This window comes from Puma concolor, chromosome A2 (genome assembly GCF_028749965.1).
Source record: "Puma concolor isolate L17-30 chromosome A2, mPumCon1.1.hap2, whole genome shotgun sequence".
Taxonomy (NCBI): Eukaryota; Metazoa; Chordata; class Mammalia; order Carnivora; family Felidae; genus Puma; species Puma concolor.
In genome coordinates this window covers 114,771,894-114,794,273 of record NC_141668.1, presented here as the reverse complement: position 1 = coordinate 114,794,273, position 22,380 = coordinate 114,771,894, and the positions used below count along the sequence as shown (strand labels likewise).

The 22,380-nt window shown below is 56.0% G+C and overlaps 1 protein-coding gene across 3 annotated transcripts in view; it reads left to right on the top strand.

The window, feature by feature from the left end:
• NUP210 (nucleoporin 210) overlaps positions 1–21,467 on the top strand; it is a 109,474-nt gene extending 88,007 nt beyond the window's left edge. For 2 of the 3 annotated variants that reach the window (XM_086697309.1, XM_086697308.1), the window contains exons 29-40: positions 2,614–2,705; positions 4,322–4,496; positions 5,923–6,098; positions 8,013–8,233; positions 9,482–9,618; positions 12,435–12,552; positions 13,561–13,707; positions 15,266–15,516; positions 16,504–16,720; positions 18,463–18,558; positions 18,637–18,720; positions 19,926–21,467. In XM_086697309.1, the coding sequence (XP_086553435.1) occupies positions 2,614–2,705; positions 4,322–4,496; positions 5,923–6,098; positions 8,013–8,233; positions 9,482–9,618; positions 12,435–12,552; positions 13,561–13,707; positions 15,266–15,516; positions 16,504–16,720; positions 18,463–18,558; positions 18,637–18,720; positions 19,926–20,026 (1,815 nt within the window). In that variant the 3' untranslated portion in view covers positions 20,027–21,467. Of the gene's footprint in view, positions 1–2,613; positions 2,706–4,321; positions 4,497–5,922; positions 6,099–8,012; positions 8,234–9,481; positions 9,619–12,434; positions 12,553–12,683; positions 13,533–13,560; positions 13,708–15,265; positions 15,517–16,503; positions 16,721–18,462; positions 18,559–18,636; positions 18,721–19,925 lie in introns of those variants that run through there. The other variant, XM_086697310.1, reaches the window with a different exon arrangement.
• Positions 21,468–22,380: the final 913 nt, after the last annotated feature.

Below are 22,380 nucleotides of genomic sequence, written 5' to 3'. Positions count from 1 at the left end.
CTCAGTGCCTGGGTCTCTCTCTCCAGTCTGCCCTCCTCCCTCCCCTGACTGTCAGGGCCCCTCAGTGAAACTAAGGATCTGGGACCCAATAACCTCTGGGATGCCTTAAATGGCAAAGAAAAATTGGGGGTGCCTGGGTGGCTCAGTGGGTTAAGCAACCGACTTCAGCTCAGGTCATGATCTCACGGTTTGTGGGTTCAAGCCCCGCGTCAGGCTCTGAGCTAACAGCCCAGAGCCTGGAGCCTGCTTCGGATTCTGTGTCTCCCTCTCTGTCTGCCCTCTCCCACTCAGGCTCTGTCTCTCTCTCTCTCTCTCTCAAAAATAAACGTTAAAAAAAATTGCAAGAAAAAATTGAAAGCAGCTCCTGAACGTGAGAAAAGAAACAGATCAGGTCCCCTCTTCAAGAAGAAATAAAGCATTTTCTAACCTAGGCGCCTACCTAGTCAGGGGTAAAGATTTTCAAAGAAAGAAACTGTCATTTACCAACCCCCCTCACCTCGGGCTGCACATGTGTGCATGCACACACACACAGACACAAACACACACAGACACGTAACATACATACGCATGCAGAGACACAGACACATATGTATACACAGATAAATACAAACACAGACACGTGCAAATACATGTTCTTCCCAATTAAAAATGAAAGCATGTCTGGCACCTTCTCATTGGATAAAGACGGGGCTTTGCAGCCTTCGAATTCTGTGACCTTGCATGAGTCCCTGAGCATCTTTGTGCCTCAGTTTCCCTAGCTGATAGCAGTTGGAGGTTTGGGTATGTCAGAGACTTGGCGATGCTGGATCCAGCCCACAGATGTATTTGATTTGGCTCATTCTGTGCTCCGAAACCATTTTTATTTGTTGCGAACATTTAAAAATAGGAAGATGTATAAAAATCCAATAGGCAGCTTGTCCTGAAGATACATGGCATTTTTCCACATGTGCCAAAATCAGCAGGAGATGGGAAGCAGCCCCTCCTGGCCCCATTGCCCCCCTCTTCTCCCCGATGGTGAGACCACCTGTCAGTTGCCATTGACCCTGGTGCTTGCATTATTCCTTTTCTTAAACTTGAGTTAACAGGAAAGTAAGATCTCTCTTGCACCTTGATTTACCTCTAAAGAGGGACAATAGGGGCGCCTGGGTGGCTCAGTCACTTAAGCATCTGACTTCGGCTCAGGTCATGATCTTGCAGTTCGTGAGTTCAAGCCCTGCGTCCGGGCTCTGTGCCGACAGCTCGGAGCCTGGAGCCTGCTTCGGATTCTGTCTCCCTCTCTCTCTGCCCCTCCCCTGCTCATGCTTTGTCCCTCTCTGTCTTTCCCTGAAAAATAAATAAACATTAAAAAAAATAAAACAAAGAGGGACAATAAAGAATGTGCATTTAAGGGGCGCCTGGGTGGCGCAGTCGGTTAAGCGTCCCACTTCAACCAGGTCACGATCTCGCGGTCCGTGAGTTCGAGCCCCGCGTCAGGCTCTGGGCTGATGGCTCAGAGCCTGGAGCCTGTTTCCGATTCTGTGTCTCCCTCTCTCTCTGCCCCTCCCCCGTTCATGCTCTGTCTCTCTCTGTCCCAAAAATAAATAAACGTTGAAAAAAAAAAATTAAAAAAAAAAAAAAAAGAATGTGCATTTAAGACGATTAGGAAGCAGGAGGAGACATTTTTGCGTGTACTTCCTGTGCAGTGCATGCATCCGAGTCAAAATCAGGCTGCTCCACCCTGGGTGCCACCTGCCTAGTGCAAGGACTCCCCTGATGCCAGAACCCCATCTAGCTCCCAAGGTCGTTTATCATTCACCATTTCGGAAGTGCTGCCACGCACATTGCTACTAGAATCCTGCGGCTCTTTGAGACAGACATGGCAAGGATTATTAGTTTTAGACCCATTTTACAGATGAAGAAATCTAGACTTGCATATCCGATCAGAACATAGCAGTGCTGGGAGGGAGGGAGTTTTCTCGGAAAACCGAGCCCTTGGGATCCAGCCAGTCTGATCAGATCAGAAGCCAGTGGGGAGCTCAGAGCTGTGCTCAGCATCCAGACCTGGATGCCAAGGAAGGTCCTTCCAAGGGTTCCTGGAGAAAGGGACTTGGAAGGGTGGTGGGCAGTTAGGGTGCATGTAGGGAGGGGTCTGGAGTTACCATAAGTGCAGCAACCATGGGCTGGGGAGCCGTCGAGGGCCCCGGGGCTCCTCGGACATTACCACGTTTATCATCTGCCCTGGTTCGCCAACATGCCCCGTACCCACACTGTGCGGATCCCGCGGGAGCGTGGCAGGAGGGAGTGAGATGGGGGTTATTCTGAGATGGTCACACTGAGGAGCAGCTGAGCAAGACCCTGGGTCCTGTAACTCTGTACGCTGCCTTCTGTGCCCAGAGAGATGTCCCCACCACCGGGAATCTGGGGAGGGGCCCGTGCTTCCTGGCTCCGTGAAGCAGATGCCGTCGGGGCCTCTCTTAAAAGTCAGCCCTCCCCGTCCCATCCCCAGCCACCTGACAGGTGCTGGCAACAGTGATCCTCCTGTCTCCACCCCGTTGGTCTCCCTCCCTGGAGGGGAGCTGGTGCCTGGCCGTGACTCCAGTAGCATGACAGGAAACAAAACTCCCTCCATTCTAGGTATTCGAAAAGCTGCTGCTGCTGAGCCCTGAAATAGAAGCAGAGCAAATATTAATGTCGCCCAACTCGTTTATAAAGCTTCAGACAAACAGGTACGTGACTCAGCGCTTGTTTGCAGCTGGGCTGAGACGCTGCGCTCGGCATCCAACGGCTCATTTGTCAAAGTTGTCAGGAGCCGCGGGTGCTTCAAGCGAACGGCATCTTCCTGGGCTTGAAGTGGGTGCGGCTTCTGCATTCCCCCCTCTCTCCGCCATGGATGTCGTCTTCTGCTGCTCCGCATCACGTGTTCCCAAGGGTCCTTCTTATCTTCCCCGTAGCCTGGAAAGGTTTTAATGCCCACTGCTCAAACCCGCTACCTTAAAGGGAAAGAAATGCTACCTTGGAAGAGTTAAATTTTCAAATGCCCCTTTGTCTTCAAGGCTTGCTGTTCAGTGTGAATAATTCCTGACCCAGCAGCATGGGCATCACCTGGGAGCCGGTTAAAATGCAGACCCCGGGCCCCACCCCAGACCTGCACGTAACAAGACCCCCACTTGATGGGGATGCACATCGTTGTCTACAAGGCACAGGTGTAAAACACGTCTGCAAATGTCATTCCCACCTTGCATTCAAGTGGGGCGCCTTTGGTGGCAATGACTTGCACGTGACCTACAGTTGCACGGTGGAGGAGGGGCCGTAAGGACCACAGGAGTGCTCGCGTGTTCCGTGGAATGCACACATGTGGTGGTCATTCGTGCACAAGCGTCTAGATGCCAGGCTGTGTGCTAGGCTCTTGGAACAGGTGCATGACGTGCTGGTGGGGAAGCGAGAAGTACGGCACGAGAAGGGGACAACGAAACAAGGTATAACGGTTAAGCCAAGGCCCAAAGAAGGGCCTTCTGTGCGAGGATTTAGGGGAGGCCTGTCTGAGATAGCGAGGCTTGAGCTATTAAAGGATGAAGAGGAGTTCTGCAGGTTCCCAGCAAGGGGTTACTGATGGGGGAGAAAGTTGAAGCAGAAGCAATAACATTTACTTTGAGGTCATCTGAGGAGGGTCTGTAGGGCTGCACGCAAAGAGCACGGGGAGGGGGGCAGGCCCTGGGGGCTGAACACCTTTGCTCCCTGCTGTTTCTTTGTTCTGCAATAAGCCTGAAAGGGAGTATGAAACACTGTGAGGTGTGTCTCCCACCCAGCCCAAACCACTTTCTGAGCCAGCAGCCCATTTTCATCCCGTTCCCTGCCCTTGGAAACAGGACAGGGCAACACCGTTGCTTCCCTTTCACAGCTGGGGAGACCGAGGCCAAGAGAGGAGGCACGCAGCTGTTTGCGGGGCATTGGGACTGCACTCAGCTTCTGCCTGACGATGGTCTTTCACTGTGCCAGGCTGCCTTATGGCAGCAAATGGGGAGGTTTGCCCCAGAAACGATCTTTGACAGCATATGTCCCATGCAGCTGATGAGAGCTCAGGCCTCAGCCTCTTCTCCCAGAAGCAGCGCCCTCTTTGGAACCGTCGGTTTTGCAAATTAAGTTTCCCGTGGGTGACTGATGAGGCTGAAGTTGAGCTGAGCACCCAGGTCCTAATGCACAGTGAGGCTAAGATCAGGCCTTTTCCTTCTCCCAGGAGCCATCGGGAAGCCCAGATGGCTGGATCTCAGGGCAGGGATTTCGGGCCCCTTGCTGCGACCCGCACCCACACTCTGAAAAACCAAGTCTGGTTTTTTTTCCAAAGGGACGGAGCAGCATCTCTGAGCTACCGCGTCCTGGACGGGCCGGAGAAGGTTCCTGTCGTGCATGTTGACGAGAAAGGCTGCCTGACGTCAGGGTCCGTGATTGGGATGTCCACAATCCAAGTGACTGCCCAAGAGCCTTTTGGGGCCAACCAGACCATCCTCTTTGCTGTAAAGGTAGGATCATGCTTTCCTGCTTTTTGGAGTAATGAAAGCAATCGTGTCGAGGTTAAAAAAAAAAAAAAAAAAAAATCTCCTCTCGCAGGTATAAAATAGATCTATCACTTTCCAGCTGAGAAATTGTAGGTAAGAATTTATTGAAGAATAACTTGGGGGCACAGGTCCTAGCTGAAAAGTTCTAGCATCTTCTAGATGTCAGAGCGGAAGATCCTTGGAGATCGATTGCAGTGGCCTCATTTCATAGATGGGGAAACTGAGGCCCAGCGAGGCCCATGATTTGCTGGGACCAGCACCCATGTCCTGACTGGGCAGCCGGCACCCGGACCATGATAGGTGCCTATGCACATTGACTGCATGTGCTGGGCACCTGACACAGAAATGGTTGCATTATACATGTGGCAGCATGTACAGTTTAGTGACCCATTTTACAGGCAAGGACACCGGGACTCACCATGGAAATGACTCGCTCAGTGAGTCACTTCAGTGGTGGAGAGTCAGGGTCTGGTCAGCCGGGCTCAGGTTGTGTCATCTGGCCACATCACGGCGCTTCCCATGTCCCTCTGCCCTCCGTGCTCTGTGGTGACGGGAACTTTCTCCTCCTCGAGCATCCTCGGGTCGGGTCCCCGGAATTTCCTTCCACTATCTCGTCATAGCCACTTTCTGAATCCTGGGTGACAGACAAGATACATGACTTCACATTCGAGATTTTCCCATGGTCACAGATCTGTTTCCTTAATAATGTCTTTTTGTTTCCGTAATTAATGCCTGGCAGGGAACCTTCAGCCTGGTTTTTGAGTCGGTGAAAGCAGCTTCCTTCTCATCCTACCTCAGCAACTATGTAGTGAGCACCAGCTGAGTAGAGGTCCCTGCACCCGCCGATCTTTATCCAAGAAATTGGGTCTTCTGAGCGGAGCTAACTTTCTGGCCAGGATAGATTTTACCCGGAGTTGGAGGGCCAGGGCCGCTCTCCCTGGAGCTCGGGTTTCTGGGCCCTGGGATTCTTTCCCTGGAGCACCTGCCAGCACGTTGTGGCTCCTGGTTAATACTTCCTCTGCCGTCCAAGTGGGCATTACTTCCACTTGAAACACCCAAAGAGCCTGGTTTTCGAAGGAAACTGAACATCGAAAGCCCAGGGGAAATTTTTGCCAATGTGAATAACGATCTAATTTTTCAAAGTCAGGGGTTTTGACTCTTGTAGATTGGGGGGTTTTCTTGTAGTGAGGCCAGCCCACTGTGTGGAAAGGTGGGATTCTTGTCGCTAGGTTGGGACGCTTAGCAGACCAGGGCCTTTTCTCTTTCCGTGACCCCTGAGTCGATCAGCCTCCCGATCCCTCCCGAGGCGGGTCCCACTGGGGGCAAGTGACTCCTCCCTGGGAGGCTGGTCCCCAGGGCAGTCATCACCACACCTGCTCACTGTCCCCAGGTATCTCCTGTGTCTTACCTGAGGCTCTCCATGAGCCCCGCCCTGCACACCCAGAACAAGGAGGCTCTGGCAGCCCTGCCTTTGGGAATGACCGTGACCTTCACCGTCCACTTCCACGATAACTCCGGAGACACCTTCCATGCTCACAATTCGGTCCTCAGCTTTGCGACTAACAGGTAGGGTGTGGGTGATGCTCATCTCCCCCGTGAAGATGTGTGTCAGTTGTACTTGGATTTGATGTATGGGGGCGGCTGAGTCCACTAGACCCTCTGTGCCACAGGAAGGGAGCTTTGTTCCCTTCAGTCTTGAGGAGGGAGCGTGTCGTGCTTGCGGGACCACAGGGGGAGCACTGGGCTTGGGCGGGAGGCAGTGGTGAGGGGAAGGCAGGCCACAGAGCCTGTACCACCGCGTGGCGGGAAGCTGTTGGCGATGGCCCGTGGCGGGCCGGAAGCGAGACACAGGTGTTGGGGTTTGTGATAAACTTTGGTGTACCCGTGAAAGCCGAACTGCAGGGGAGACATAGCCACCCTGGCCATTGCACTGGCCCTGTGATCAGCAGATGCAAATCAGTGATCACAGATGTTATAAAAGTTGGTCAGAGCAAGGCACACACATTCCAATGCTCTGGTGCCGGCGAGGAAGGGGTCTGACCTTCACTGCATCCCCTTGTGGGTGTACTGGCCTTTCCACGTGACGTCTTGCTGACTCCTCACTGCCACCTGTTTGTAGAGGCCCAGAGAGGTCAAGCCACTTGCTCAGGGTCACGCGGGGTTTGAACACCAGGCTCCACATGCGGTTCATTTTGGCTGGCCCTGTAAATACCCCAACAACCTGGGGTTTCTTTTTAATGTTTATTTTTGAGAGACAGAGCGTGAGTGCGGAGGGGCAGAGAGAGGGGGACACAGAATCCGAAGCAGGCTCCAGGCTCCGGGCTGTCAGCACAGAGCCCGACGCTGGGCTCAAACTCACAAACCGCGAGATCATGACCTGAGCTGAAGTGGGATGCTTAACCCACTGAGCCACCCAGGGGCCCCACCATCAGTCTGTTTTAATTAGACCTCCAGGCGATTCTAAAGGTTGAGAACTACTGCCCCGGGGGCATGCAGACTAGCTCAGAGGAGGAGAGAGAAGCATCAGGCATAGGAAGGACGGCTTGGGCAGGGGTTCTAGGACCTATGGGGGGCAGAAGATTGTATCCAGGTGTGGGTGACCATTGCAACTTGGCCTCCTCACAGGCCTGCTTAGCACGCCCAGGGCCAGGTGTAGGGGGCGCTTAGCATGGTGGGGGAACTGGGGCTTGGAGTTGGAGCCCGTTCAAGCCCTAGCTCTGGCCTTTGTGGCGCCTTCCCAAACAAGGTGGCTCACCTCTCCAGGCCTCTGTTTCCACACCTGCGGGGAACATGCCTAGTCCTCGGGGCCAGCAGCTGAAGCCATAGTCGTGAAGGCGTCTGGCAAAGTGTGGAGCTCTTTGCACGTTGTATGGGCCATCCATGAGTCTGGGATCTAGGCCACCCTGGAGGAAATGGAGCCAGCTCCTCCCAGCCCCTCAGCTACCCCACAGAAGTCCCGCCGGCCCTTGAGCCTCTCTCCTAGAGACCAGCGGGAGCTCTGAAGAGAGTCGGCGTGGAGGAGGAGACGAAGCCAGAGACCCTACTCCTCAGACCTGCCGGTCTGGGCCTTTCCACCAGAGCGACATTGGCTGGTGTTGACCAAGCACTCACTGTGCCAGACACTGGTCTCGGTGCTTTATAGCTACCCATGAGGAAGTGGGCAGAGGCCATGCCTCCTGAGAATGTCCTTGTTCCCTGTTGGGAAGGGACCAGCAAGCATCTCGAAGCTCGCCTTGCCCTCTGACCTCAGCTTTCCCTCCTGGGATGTGGGGCATGTGCTGTGGGCCATGGGCTCCTCCCCGGGGGAGATGAGATGAGACCAAGTTTGGGCAGCTGCTTGGTAAACTTAAGCTAGAGGGACGCCCTGGGGCCACCGTTAGCAAGAAGCTTCGCCCAGCAGAGGACTCAACTACGTTTCTCCCTCCGGAGTTGGGGGCTCTTTCCTGAGACTGAGAGCCTGCATCCCCCTCCTGTGCCTAGAGACGAGTTCGTGCAGATTGGGAAGGGCGTCGCCAACAACACCTGCATCGTCCGGACCATCAGCGTGGGCCTGACGCTGCTCAGCGTGCGGGACACGGAGCACGTGGGCCTGTCCGACTTCGTCCCGTTGCCTGTCCTACAGGCCATCTCCCCGGAGCTGTCCGGAGCGGTGGTGGTAGGGGACGTCCTCTGTCTGGCCACAGTTCTGGTCGGCCTGGAAGGTGAGAGAGAGAGAGAGAGAGAGAGAGAGAGAGAGAGAGAGAGAGAGAGATACTGGCCGGGGTCGGTGTGGGGGGCTTCCTTTTGAGTCCGGGGCAGCCCCAAAGATGGGAGGGGGCTCCTGTCGTGGGGGTGAGACAAGCAGGGCTGGCATGACGTTCAAGAGCAGGAGTCAGAAAACCACCGGCCAAATCCAGCATGCTGTCTCTTTTTGCAAACGCAGGTGCCTGGGAACTCTGGCACACCCTCATTTACATGTTGTCAGGGGCCGGTTTTACCCTCCAGCTGCCGGGTTTGAGCGCTGGCATCAGAGACCTCTGGGCCCGCACGGCCCAACAGATGTGCCATCTGGCCCTTTGTGGAGGAAGCTGGCCAACCCGTGCGCTCGTATAGCCCTGTCCGCTAGAAGTTTCTAGCACTGTGGAAACATCCCATATCTACACTGTGTGACACGGGGCACTCACGATCCAGTATTCTAAATGTGGCTAATGCAACCGAGGAGCTATGTGTTTCATTTTAATTCATCTCGTGGCTAGTGGTTACCATGTATCGCCAACAGCCCACATCCAGAAGGAAATGTAAGGAGAGAACAGCTATCGGGCCTGTTCCCATGCCACCTGTAGATTCACCACCTACGTTACTCAACTTCTTTTTTCAATTTGACTCCCTGTTTTTTTTTTTTTACCTAATTAAATTCATTTCAAAAAGACGTTCAACACTGCCCTTAAAAGAAAGCAAATACAATTTGCCAGAAATAGAACGTGGCTGTTGAGTTATTTTGTTGTATCTGTTATATAATGCAATTGGCTTTTAACTGAGAAACGCTCTTGAACCTGACACTTGCTTTGTTTGCCCAAAGGGGTTGATAAACAGTCGGGGGTGGGCAGGGGTGGTGCGTGGGGAGCTTCAGCACCCGGTTCATCCCAGGACAAGGAAGTGATCAAGAGATTCCAAGCAGGGAAGCACTGGAGTGAACATAGGGCCAGAGGTTCACTCTGGGCAGGGTCACAGCCGGGCAGAGAGCAGGTGTGCTCCAGGTGGCTGCAGCCAGGAGCCAGGGGAGGTGGGGGGCGGGGGCCAGTGCCAGGGTGCAGAGGCTAGTGGCATGGATTCTACCCTGAGGGTGATGAGTGAGCACCCCCGGGAGCAGGGTGGAGCATGGTGGTGGGGCAGTGTCACCCAGGTGACAGGGCTGAGCGGGAATGGCAGACGTGGGAAAGATGAGTGACAGCCAGGGCTTTCTCTCCCAGGCCTCTCCGGAACCTGGAGCTCTTCAGCTCACAGCATCCTCCGCATCGACCCCAGGACGGGCGTGGCTGTGGCCCAAGAGGCGGGATCTGTGACGGTTTACTACGAGATTGCTGGGCACCTGAGAACCTACAAGGAGGTAGGGCTTCGGGGCATACGTGGCTCACCCTCTTGGGGTAAAAGCCTCGGCTTTCTATCCTGAATGGCACCCTTCCCTTTAAAAAAAAGAAGCACCAGCACCCTGCTAGGCAGTCAGGATCCGGAGTCGTGAGTCTGGGGTCTGCTCCCCACTTCCTCCGGGATTGGAACAGGTGCCCTTTCCTTTCCAGGCCCCTGCCTCCCACGCTCAAAATGGTGTCATGACAAGGGCTGACCTCCCGGGGCCACCCCCCCAGCTCCCACACACGCTGGCGTAAGGGCGGGAGTGTCCCCTGTGGGCGCTTCCCCAGGAGTCTCGGGGTGGGCGGGCCGGCGTGGCCATTTGGCATCACCGGCAAAGTTAAGCCTCCCCGGCAAGTCACTTTTTGAGTCTTTCTGGAGGTGAACAAAACCGTTCTCTCTTCTATTTATCTCCAGCCGAGAATGAATCAGTGAGCAGCGTCTGGCTGCATTCCAAACGTGTCTCATTTTAGAGCCAGTGTGCACGTGATCGAATCCAGCAGTTTAACCTAATAGCTTGCATATTTAGTGCCGGGGCTCTGCAGTGGGTGAGCGGGTTGCAGATAGAGGCACCTTGTGACTAATAAAGCTGTGCTCTCCCAGGAGGAGCCGCTGAGAGTGGGCAGGGCCGGGTGGGAGGGGGGCTGGAGGAGAGGGCACGGCGTAGGCAAAAGTGTGCAGGGCTCAAGAGTCGAGCCCCGATGGCTGGAACATAGGCATTGGGGGAGTGTGGAGGCTGGCATTGCAGTCAGATCGTGTGATGCACATTGTGTTCTGGGTAGTTCCTGGTGAAGCACGTGAGCTCTGGGGCCAGGCTGCCTGGGTTCAAATCCCAGCCAGGCCACTGAGAGGCTGTGTGGCATTGGATAAGTTATTTCACCTCTCTGTGTCTGTAAAATGGAGGTAAGAGGGCCAAGAGGATTAAGAGTTAACCTATGTGAAGCACTTAGAATGGTACTCAGCACCTAGCAAATGTTCAGTAGGTATTAGCTGCACCTGTTACTATTCCGGAGCAAAGAGGAGAAGCTTATGCCAGACCCAGTAGGGATTTATCAGGATTTTTGGTTTTGTTTTTTTTTTTTTTTTTAATTTTTTTTTAATTTTGTAAAAAAATTTTTAATGTTTATTTATTTGGAGGGAGGGACAGAGAGAGGGGGTGACACAGAATCTGAAACAGGCTCTAGGCTCTGAGCTGTTAGCACGGGGCCCGATGCAGGGCTTGAACCCAGGAACTGTGAGATCATGACCTGAGCCAAAGTCGGACGCTTAACTGACTCAGCCACCCAGGCATCCCTGTCAGAATTTTTTTTTTTTTTTTTTTTTTTTTTTTTTTTTAAGTAAAGAGTGCTCACAATCAGAGGTAATGTTTGGGATGAGTATCCAGTGCCTGGTGGAGTCTAAGAGCCCAAGAGATGGGGAGTAGCTGCAGGGGTAGTGAGCCAGGAGACAGGATGGGCACTCTGCTGGCCCTGTGGGGTGGGCAGAAACTAAGGGAGGGTCATCAGAGCTTGGTGACCATTTGGAAGTAGGGGTTGAGGGAGAACCCTTTGGGGGATGACCTCCCCAGCGTCCGGACTGAGTGACAAGGTGGATGTCGGTCCTTTGCCCTGATGGCGGTAGGGGGTTGCAGAAGGAGGGGCCAGTGCTGGGGAAAGATGATGAGTGGATGGAGGCGTGGCCAGTTGGAGGCGTTTGCAGCTCCTCTAGGTGAGGCCGGTGATGAGGCAGCAGGTGTTCCTGGAGCTCCAAGACAGCAAGCTGGAGATGGGGTGGGAGTCCACAGCACAGACATGGTTCTGGAAGACCTGAGAGTGGACGGGTGCACATACATGCAGCACATACCAGAGCAAGGCCTTGGGCCCCCTCTGCCAGGTGTGGGGGGAGGAGGCAGAGGAAGCAGGGACAAGATGGCAGGCAGGCAGCCAGGAGTACAGGAGAAGGTGGGAAGAACCAGGGCCCGGATGTGGGTGCCCACCAGTGAGCGTGGAGGTGATGGGCCCAGCCTGACGGCCTGCCTGTGCTCTTGTGTCAGCCACAGGAGCTGCCTGGGCTTTGGGGAGGAGTGAGACCCCATCCCTGCTCTTTACGAGATCACGTTCGCTAGAAATCCTGTGGGAGGCAGGAAGTGCTCAGCGCCTGCCCAGAGGTGGGAGGACAGCCTGCCGGCTGGAGGGGACCATGCTGGAGCTGGGCCTGCGAGGGCCGATGGGGTCAGGCTCTGCGGGGGGAGGGGGGAGGGTGATCCCAGCTTAAGAGGGGCGCACGACTGGGGTGTTTGGGTGCAGCCAGTGCAGGCTGGGCCAAGGGGGGTGAGCAGGGGAAAGTCTGGGAAGACTGGAGTCTGGAGGGGCGTTCAGTACCCAGGCTATGTGAGTTGCCTTTTGGTCAGGTTGATTTATTTTGAATAAATGACAGTAAAGTAAAATGGCTCCTTCTCTCATTGCTGAAAGACTAATTAAGCAAACTGATGAACAGAGAAGTGATCTGCCGCTGTCCCAGGAGCCAAACCCCACAGCCCACCCCAGACTGAATGCATTCAGACCTGCTGTTCAGCACCGCACTCCACTGTTAGGAAAAGCAGCTCGTTCAGAGGGAGGCAGAGTCTGACCGGCCTGGGGTCTAAGCCCAGCTCTGCCACATCTGGCCAAGTCTCAAAAAGACGTGGAGCCTCAGTTTTGTCCCCTGTGCAATGGGCAGTGCCTGCATCCCAGGCAATGGGGTGAGGTCACAAAAATGCCCGTCACTGAGCCCACACGTGGTCGGTGCTCAGTGCAGCTGCCTCGGCTCCCTCCCCAGATAGCGATCGGTGTCCCTCAAAGGATCGTGGCCCATTCCGTCCGCCCAGGCCAGACCAGCTTCCAGGAGGCCTCCAAAGTGACCGTCACCTTGGGAGACAGAGGCTCTAACCTGAGAGGTAAAGAGTGAGGGGCTTGCTTGGTCTGGGGAGGGGCCCCGCCCGTCGCACGAGCAGGGAGGAGATTCCCTGCTTAAAGTCACGCCAAAGGCAGAGAGAGCATTTAACCCCTGCTGGCCCATTCCTTCCAGCTTTTTCGAAACCCGAGTGTTCTTTCTAAAAGAGCCCGGCACCCAGAAGCTGCCTGTGTCTGAGCTGGAAGTGCCACTTCAGCCTCAGGGCAGCCGAGTAAAGAAAGCCCCAGCTGACTGCCGGTAATCCCAAGAAAGTAATGATTTAGCAGGCCTCGCGGCCGATTTTGATTTTTGTAATTACCTTTTCCAAGTCATGCGTAGAACATCCGACCCTGGCCCTGCCCGTGACAGCCCTGGACAGCAACTGCCAGAAATAAATACATCGATGTGGGCTGGTTTGGTTTTTTTTGTTTTTGTTTTTTTTTAAACCATGTACCCAGTGGAATTAAATACCACTGTTCTTGTTCTGATTGATGAGGTAGCTTTTCTGCATCATATAACCTCTTTTTTCCTACTTCAGGGCACGGGGCCAATACTGCACAATTGCCGAGATGATACTCAGTGTATTAGTGGGAAACTGTTGCCCTCCTGAAGTCCAGAAATAAATTGCCCATTTTCCCCCTGCCGACAGGAACAGACGATGTGCATTAGTGGGCCCGACCCATCTGCTGTGCTGCGGGACGCAGGCTCTGTAGCCCAAATGCTGAAATTCTGATCTGAAATTGCCCATGATTCGGAATGACCCTCCTCCCCCATAGAATTCTCCCCAGCTCTTATAAACTGTGGTGCTGTCACGAAGCTTTGGGCAGCCCTCGGGGGGCCCTGTGTGGAAGGAATGTGGGGCGTTTCGCCGCCCGGCTAGCCTGCACCTGGCCTGCTCTTGCTCCCTCGTTTCGGGGCTCTAACAGACGGATACAGAAGCCTGTGCAGGGGGGCCGGGGTGGGGCGCCTAGTAGGTCTGGCCCATGCCCTTCTCACCCCTTCCCCTCTCCAGGTGAGTGCTCTCCCTCCCAGATGGAAACCATTGAGACTCTGCACCCAGAATCCCTCATTAGCTGCCACCTCCAGTTCAAGCAAGATGTCTTCGATTTCCCAGCACGTGACGTTTTCACGGCAGAACCAGGATTTGACGCCACCCTGGGTATGTTTGCAAGGGTTTGCATGGGACGACTGGCTTGCATGGAGGGTTCCTGTTGGCGTGCCAGGCTCACGGCAGCCATCTGTCCGGAAGGGCCATGTCTATCAGGAGCCCAGCCTGGCGGCCGATGCCACCACTCTGGCCTGTCATTCATTTCGGCCGCCGGGAGGGGTTGGTGGTCCAATGCTGGGCGATGGCTGTCCTCGGCACCCACCTACACGCAGCAGGCAGGACACATTTCAGAGTTGGAAAGCCCGCGGTTAGGTCCCTTTCTGCTTTTCCTACCTCAGGGCCAGTGGGTGTTAAGGCTGCCTCCCTCTGTGAAATGGGAAGGATGATGCCTTAGAGCTGAGCGGTGCAAGCGAGAGCTGGGCAGAAGGGCCCTTCCTTGTTAACTAGCCAAGGGCCCCACGGTGTGTCCGAACAGAACTTCCACTGCCCGTGATGCCCGCGCCACGGGCTGGAGTGACTGCCTGGCCCCGGGCATGCCGGCCACGTGGTGCAGAGTGTCTGAGAAGGGGGGTGCCCACGTGGGGTGCTTCGAGGGTTCAGTAGGATAGTTCCTGCCATATGCTGAGCACAGTGCCCAACATACACTATCGAGTCCTCGACAGGAGCTGCCCAGTGTTATTATGATAATGATTGTCGATGAGCATTTGGACCATTCTTCAGTTCCTTCCAAGAACATGCAGCCTGGTCTTAATTAGGAGGAGTTAGCGAGGGCACGACGCCAGACCATAATAAGCCCAGCCTGCAGCTTGCCATGGCCCGGGGTCAGCACCCAGGCCGCTGCCTAAGGTGCAGGAGGTATGTCCTCAGGGCACCTGTGTGGGGCCCAAGTGCAGGGACAGAACAGGCATTTGATGGTCCCGTGCCGTTTATTGGCTAATGCGACCCCATGAGGGGGTGTGAAGTTATTCCCACTTGATCCAAGAAAACCAGGTCAGCAAGGAGGCTGACTCACCCAGGGGCACTTGGCTGGCAAGGGCACAGAGGGGACTCCAGCCCAGGCATCTGGGTTCCAGGTACTTTCCAGGGCATTGCTCAACAGTATGCGTTGAACTCATTTATCTACCCAGGGCCAGGCGTGGAGGCTCCAACAAGCACCAAGGTAGCCCCAATCCACACCTTCACAGGACTTTCTGCTGTTATCTGGGGCCACGGGCCATACTGGGAGTCCGCTCCAGCTCAGCCTGTAGCTCAGCATTGGGTCATGGTATCCGTTCATTATTTACTCACCCCCATCCTGAGAGCCAGGATGGCTAGGCCCTGAAATGCAGAGCTGGCCCAGACGTTCCTTCCCCAGGCAACGTCAGTGCAGTGGGGATCTGGCGAGCAGAGGATTCTGAGGAGTGAGCGAGAGTGCTGGTCACAGAAAGGGTGTCCAAGCTGGATCAGGGGTGCTGAAGAGGGACGTTCCTGGAGGTCCCTGGAGGAGGTGACACCTCACCTGGGCTCTGAAGGATGCATAGGAGTTTTGCAGTTAGAGGAGCAAGGATAAAGTGCAGCGTCCGGGCGTGGGTGGGAGAGGGGACAACTCAGAGCTTGCTTGTCTCCACAGGCCGGTACCTCTGCTCAGTCACGATGCACAGGCTGACGGACAAGCAGCTGAAACACCTCAGCATGAAGAAGACGGCGCTGCTGGTCACCGCCTCCATCCCCGGCAGCCACATCTCTGGGGAGCATGTTGGTGCCGAGGTGCCCTTCAGCCCAGGGCTTTACACTGACCAGGCTGAAATCCTTTTGAGCAACCACTTCACCAGCTCTGAGGTCAAGGTCTTTGGTACCGTGGAGATTCTCGAGAACCTGGAGGTGAGTGGCGTCCATGCATGAGCCGGGGGCCTTGGAAAGGACCGGAAAGCAGGGAAGACGAGGTGAAAGGTGGAAGTCGTGGACCACCTCTCTTTAAAAGTGAAAAAAAGATTTTTTAAACGTAAATACCCTTAACCTTTTCTTTTCCCCCATACCATTATCTGTGAGCTTGTATCATTGAATTAGTTACTGGGAATGCTGCCGGACTTCCCCAACCAGGAGCTCGGTATGCGAGGGCAGTACTCAGCACAGAGCGTACCTAGCACATAGTATGTGCTCAGTGAACACTTAGTATGTTCAGTGAATGAAGTCAGTGCAGGAACGTACACTGACATGGGGGAGGAAGAAACGCTGTAATCCCTAACTTATCACCGACGCCCGCGCAACTGGGGACGAGTCCCTAGCCCTGGGCCTCAGTTTACCCGTCTGCTGAATGCTGGGTGAACGATGTCCTAGGTCCCGCAGCCCAGCAGGCCGGTAAGAGATCTGGGGTGATGTGGCAAAGGGGTTTTTGGCTCCTCCGTTTGCCGTATCCCTGGTCTCACTGCAGCAAACGTGGACGTGGATGAACGTTCTTGAAGCGAGACGGCGATGAATTCATTGCTGCTGATGGAGGGTCCGCCAGCCCAGGGGTTGAGCTGCTGGCGATCGGCCATTAACAGAGCTCCAGGCTGCTGCCTTGGAAAGTTGGCGTTTGGTGGTAGTTCATGTTGGTTTAGCATTTTTTTAAAGAGCACTTGATTAGAATTCAATGATATTGATTTGTCCTTTCCTTAAAAACACTCCCAAGTGTAGACAGTATGCTCCTTCCCTGACTTTGCATATTTCATGCTGTCACTTAGAAGTACCCAGGCGTCATCGCCTACCTAGGAAGGTGGACCAGGGAAGGGTCCCCACCCCTACCGTCTGGGCCCCAGAAGGAAGCACAGCATGTCAGGCGGAAGTGGGGGTGGGGGTGCCGCTCTCCAGCTGCATTGTCTCTCCCAGGTGAAATCAGGGTCCCCAGCTGTGCTGGCCTTTGAGAAGGAAAAGTCTTTGGGGCTCCCCAGCTTCATCACATACACAGTCGGCATCTCGGATCCCACAGCTGGCAGTCAGGGGCCTCTGTCCACCGCCCTGACCTTCTCCAGCCCCATGACTAACCAAGCCCTCACCATTCCGGTCACCGTGGCCTTTGTAATGGATCGCCGAGGGCCTGGTCCTCGTGAGTCATGGGATGGGACACCGCTGGGATGGACCTGGGCGAGGAGGGCCGGTCCGGGTGGTCTTGGCTGTGGGTAGAAATCTGGGCAGAGAGCAGGAGGGGGGCGGGTCAAGACCTGGAGGACTCAGAAATGCAGATTGTCCCACAAAGTGAATTTGGCCCATTCGGGTAGCTAGAGGGATCCTGTTGAAATGTGACTGGATCATACCCCCTCCTCTGCTCAACACTGCTTTGGCGCCCACCTCCCCTGGGGGGTGAAGCCCAAGCCTCTCCAGTGTCTTGAAAGGCTGGCCCCCCATAATCTGCCTCCCCAAACCATTGATGACTTGTCTCCCCGCTTGGGCACCTTGCTACAGCCACGCTGGCCTTCTTCCTACTTTGGAAACACATGCAACTCCGAGCTAAGCCCTTGGCATACACTGTTCCCTCTGCCTGGGACGCCTCTCCCCCCGATAGCCCCTTGGCCACATCCCCACCTCAGTCAAACCCACCTTTCCTCACACATTCCCTGCTCAGATATTAGGAAATTCTGAAACTTACTCCCATATAAATCCTTCTCCTTCCATAGCCCTGTTCCCCACTGTCAGCCTAGGGAATAATTAGTACAACTAATTATAATTTCTGGTGGTCTTCCCCAACTGGGAGCTGAGTACTGCATGTGGGGACAGCACTTAGAACAGGGCCTACCTAGCATATACAGTAGGTGCTCAGTAACGGATGCCTCATTTATCCCGCAGTCGTGTACGAGCACCTGTCGCACAGCAGCGCATGTGCTGGGCAGATGCCTGAGAAGCCCCCACCTCAAACAGGGCATGGAATATTACAGACGCAGCGAGAAAGGAATGATCCTAAACATGGGGCTCAAGAAGTGGGGGGCACACGGAGCGGGTGATTTTACGCCTGCTGGCCTGAGGGTGTGGTTCAAAGGGACTGCTTCCTTCAGGTCTGGAAGGATGAGTAGCCAGGGGGAGGGCCGAGCAGTCAGAAGGGCCCTGGGGTGAGGTGCAGGGTGAGGGGCCGGGCCACGAGGAGGCTCGAACCCCTGGCCAGGGGCTTGGGCTTTTTCTTGAGAGCAGGGAAGTGGCCTGGTCAGGTCTGGAGAGGAACAGCCTGAGGGGCTAAGGCCAATGTCAGGGGCACTTGAAGAGGCCACCTCCTTCCTCCCGTCAAGCAGGGATGTGTCCTGACTCAGGACAGTCCATTTAGGGGAGGAGGAGGGGCCCAGGATGAGGCAGAGGGAGATGCAAGAGGAAGCCACAGTCTGGGCCACCCCGAGCCAGGGCCCCAAAGGAGGAGTGGCTTTGGGGTAGCTGATGCCGGGCTCCCGTGGTGCATGGGCCTCAGTTCTGAGGGCGGCAACATCCCTGTCCAGAGCCTTTGCCCAACCCTGACCTCCGTTTTCATGACGGCAGCTCCTGGCTTGACATCTTCCACACTGCCTTGCCTTTCCGGGCACGTGGCTGACTCCTGGGCCACCCTTACCCCTCCGAACTCCCCCAGACAGCTCTGCTCTTCCCCAGAATGGGTATGGAACCTGAACGCTCCTCCCAGCAGGGCCTCAGGTGGACGTGGGTCGGTTCAAGTGGCCCAAGATGGAATAGGACAGAGCGCTGGAGTGACAGCCCCACAGGACCGGCTGCTGCCCCAGGCCTCAGGCAGGCTGCCTCGCCCTCCGGCCACGCACAGAGACACAAGGGGACTCCACATGGCCGTTTGGTAACTTGTCTTTCCATTGACTACAGATGGAGCCAGCCTTTTCCAGCACTTCCTGGATTCCTACCAGGTCATGTTCTTCACACTTTTTGCCCTGCTGGCTGGGACTGCTGTCATGATCATAGGTGAGGCGGGCTGCATTGTGTCCCCTGGGCTGCCCCCCACCCCTGACCCCAACTCTAACCAGCCATGTTGTCTTGCAGCCTACCACACGGTCTGCACACCCCGGGAGCTCACTGCACCCCCAGGCCTCTCCCCCGGAGCCAGCCCTCGCCACAGCCCCCACTGTGAGTCACCACCCTGCGGATGCAGCCAGGCAGAGCCGGGGCTACGAGGGAGGGTTGTGGGGATCAAGGCCCCGAACCCCAGGTCTCAGAAGCTCTGGCCCCACACAAAAATGGCAGCTGGGGTGTGAGGCCCAGAAGGCAGGTCTGGGAGCTGGTCCTGGGCAAGGAGAGCTTTCCCCCGGCAGAACCGTGGAGGGTGGAGGGCTGGTAGCGGGGGCTGTCTCTGCAGGGGTGCATGTTGGGACTGGTTCTTACCTGCTGGGGCTGCTGCAGAGGGCTCTAAGCTGGGTTGAACTGACTGACTCAGAGGTGAGGATTCTGGACAGTCCCGCTGATGGATCTCCCAGATGGGGGAGAATCACAGGAGCCATTCCTCTTCAAGTCCAGTTGTCTCTGGTGACCCTGAGGCCCTGGTGATCCTACACAACTCCAGGGGACACTCCTCTCTGTGAGCGGTGTCCCTTGAACCTTGTGTAGTGCCCAACCTTCACAGCTGCACGTGGTGGCCTTTATATCTTTTCCGTTTGAGGGTTCTCTCCCCTATAGGAGGAATCCTTGAATGGTGTCTGCTGACCCAAAAGGGGCATGGCCAGGCTTCCAAGAGTCTGAAATTTTTTGGAAAAGGATGCAGTTATGTATATAGATACATTTTCCTGGGTAACCAGATCCCACGTGCATCCTGGACCCCTGGAATCATAGTCTCCCAAAATGTCATTCAGCCATCCTTACGACGGGCACTCACCTTTTCTAATCCCATCTTCCAACCCTTCCCTCTGTGTGTTGGAGCCATAGTGGAGTAGATGTGTTACCTCCTGAACGCTCCAGGCCCTGGAGTCTTTGTTCATGTGGCTTTCTCTGCCCAAGAGGCCGCTCCTGCCCAGATGGACAGGCCCCGCTCCCTGCGTGCCCCACGGACCCACAGACGCGCCCATGTGGTTTTAAGACCCACTGCTTGTTCTCACTCTGCAGCTGCGGGAGGTCAGGGCTCATGCTCCAAGCCTCTCGGCACGTCCAGCTGTCACCCCTTTCCTGGGTGACCTCACATCACTGGCCCAGGGCTGCCTGGGGGCACGGTCAGGGGGATGGCCCAGCTGGGCAGCGGATGCGTCCTTAGCGGCTATTCCGGTGCAGGCACAGAGGGCTCCCTGCGGAGCGCCGAGCTCTCCCATATGCTCTGTTGGTCACCTCATCTCTTTCCTCCCTAGATTTTGCTGCCTCGTCGCCGACGCCTTTCAACACACTGCCTCCCATCCGCAGAGCCAGCCCTCCATCGGGGCTGTGGAGCCCCGCGTACCCCTCCCACTAGTCCACGGGCCGGGCCGGGACGCCCCTGTGCCCCCACGGTGGGCCCGGCCTGGAGCACCCCTGGGCCCCGAGCCCTCAGGCCCGTGTCGCTGCCTGCTGTGTTCTTGTAGACCTGTAGTTCAGGCTGTGCCCGCTAGCTCACCCTTCCGTGTAGGGCTTTCTGTTGGCTCTTGTTTTCTGTTCTGTTCTTACTTCAGAATCTTACAAAGGCTAAGACTCTCGCTCATTCCTCTGTGCCCGGTTGTCTAGGGTTTCTGGACAACGTGCACTTAACGCTTTTCCTTCCCTGCAGTCTCTGGAACCACTCCCTTCTCGAGACTTTGAGCAGGCGAAGCTCCCTTCACTAGTGGTCTGTAAGGGATGTTCCTGAAGTGGCCTCAGGGAAAGGACTTTTTTATTTTTTCTTAACATTGGTGGGGTTTTTTTTCCCCCTCCTTGGAAACTTTACTTTTCCCCTACTCCGGCCCCTGCCAGGAAATGAGGGGGGCGAGCAGACACGAGTGTCTGAAGCTGTGGCCCCGTGACTGCACGGAGGCCTCAGGTAGGCGCCAACGGGGCCCAACCCCACACTGGCTCAGCCTCACCGGGAGACGCCGACGGGCCACAGGAGCCACGAGCCGGGCTGCTCTTTGCCTCCGTGGGGGCCACTGTGAATATAGACGGCGTCCTCTGTGGTTGCTTCCTGCGCGTGGAAGCGTCTCCTGGACTCGGTCGCAGCTCCATCGGGGTGCTCTTTGGGGTCCGGCTCCTCCTCTCTATCCCGGCTTCTCTACCCACACAGGGACTTCGGAATCATAGTTAGGAAAACATCCCTGAGCCAGAGACTGGGACCTTTTCTTCTGGTTTGTTTGTTTGTTTGTTTGTTTGTTTGTTTGTTTGTTTTGAGAAGCCACTGTGTTCCGCCCGAGCACCAGACCAAAACCCAGTGTTCTCCCTTCCTCCTTTTGTACCACGGTCGTGCACCTCAGCAGCCCTGAGCCTCTGGCCTGCCCCGTGTGGGCACCAGTCTCCCCGCAGCAGCCCCCCGGCAGGCCACGGAGCCAGACCCGGCCAGTGAGGAGGGCGGGCCTGCCCTCCAGGAAGGGGCCGGGAAGGAGAAGACGCCTAGAAGATGCCCCCTCGTTCATTCAGCACCCGAGGCCTCCAGAACGCGGCCTCTCCGCCCTGGGCCGAGAGCTGTGCCGCTCTCAGGAAGAACTGGAGGCACACCCCGAGCCCGGCCCGCGGGGTCGCTGTGTGGGGGGAGCCGTCCCCTTGGACTCTGAGCCGCAAGCGTGAACCTACCGCAGGCCTTTTGGGCCGGGCCATGCGATTTATTTTTCTAAAGCTGGAGACAGGAAGAATTGTGCCTTGCCTATCACTTGAGCTCAAACTGACGACTTGGATGTAAATAAGCGCGTTTCTACTTGGTTTATTTAATAAAGCTCTATCTAATTTCTTAAGAGGGGTGTGATCACTGCCGGATCTGCGTGCGTCCTGCCTGGACGTGACCCAGGCTCCGGTGACTTGGCTTCCTTCCGGTTACAGAGATTTGGGGAGCGGGTCTGTTCTGCTGCCCTTCTGTGCCACACCCCCCTCCCACGGGGCCCCCACGGGTGCCTGGGGATGCCGCAGCCCCGCCCACACATCACCAGGTATCACCACGTGTCCCACCCTATCTCTTCCTCTCTCTCTCTCTCTCTCTCTCTCTCTCTCTCTCGGGCACCTCTCGCTCTGCAGCTGTCCTTCCCTCGTGTCACTCTGGCCTCTGCACCCACTCTCCGCACCGGCTGACCTCCCTGGTGTCACTGATCCTCTCGCTGACTCTGCAGCCTGGACCTCGCCCCGCTGCTCGCTGGCAGCCGCTCCTGCCTCCCCAGCCCCTCACCCTCCGCCTTCCCCATTCCCACTCCCCTCGGGGTGGTCCTCTGCCCACCTTCCACAGCCCCCTTGTGCCCTGGCTTCCGCCGTTGTTGCGGAGCTCTCACGCAGGCTCACCCCAAGTGCCTGAGGCAGGTTCTCCTGTCCCACATTTCAGGCAGATGCCTAGAGAGACCAGGTGGCCGCCCAAGGCGGGAGGCTATTGGAAGGCACCTCTGGCGGAGACTCCCTGTCGCCCACATCATCCACCTTCTTCCTGACTCAGAGCTGGGCAGACAGCGGCCAGAATCCATACGAGGTGTCCCAGCCGTTTTGGCTGCTGGAAGCCAACATGTGACTACGTTTTGGGGACAGAATGTGAGCAGTGGTGTCCCGGGCAGCTCAAGAACTGGACTGACGGGAGGTGGTGCCCTCCGCACCACGTTGTCCCAACCCTGGCTGAGCTGGCTGGGAGGAGGCCACCAGGATGGCTCGGCCGTTGTCCTTGGAGCCTGT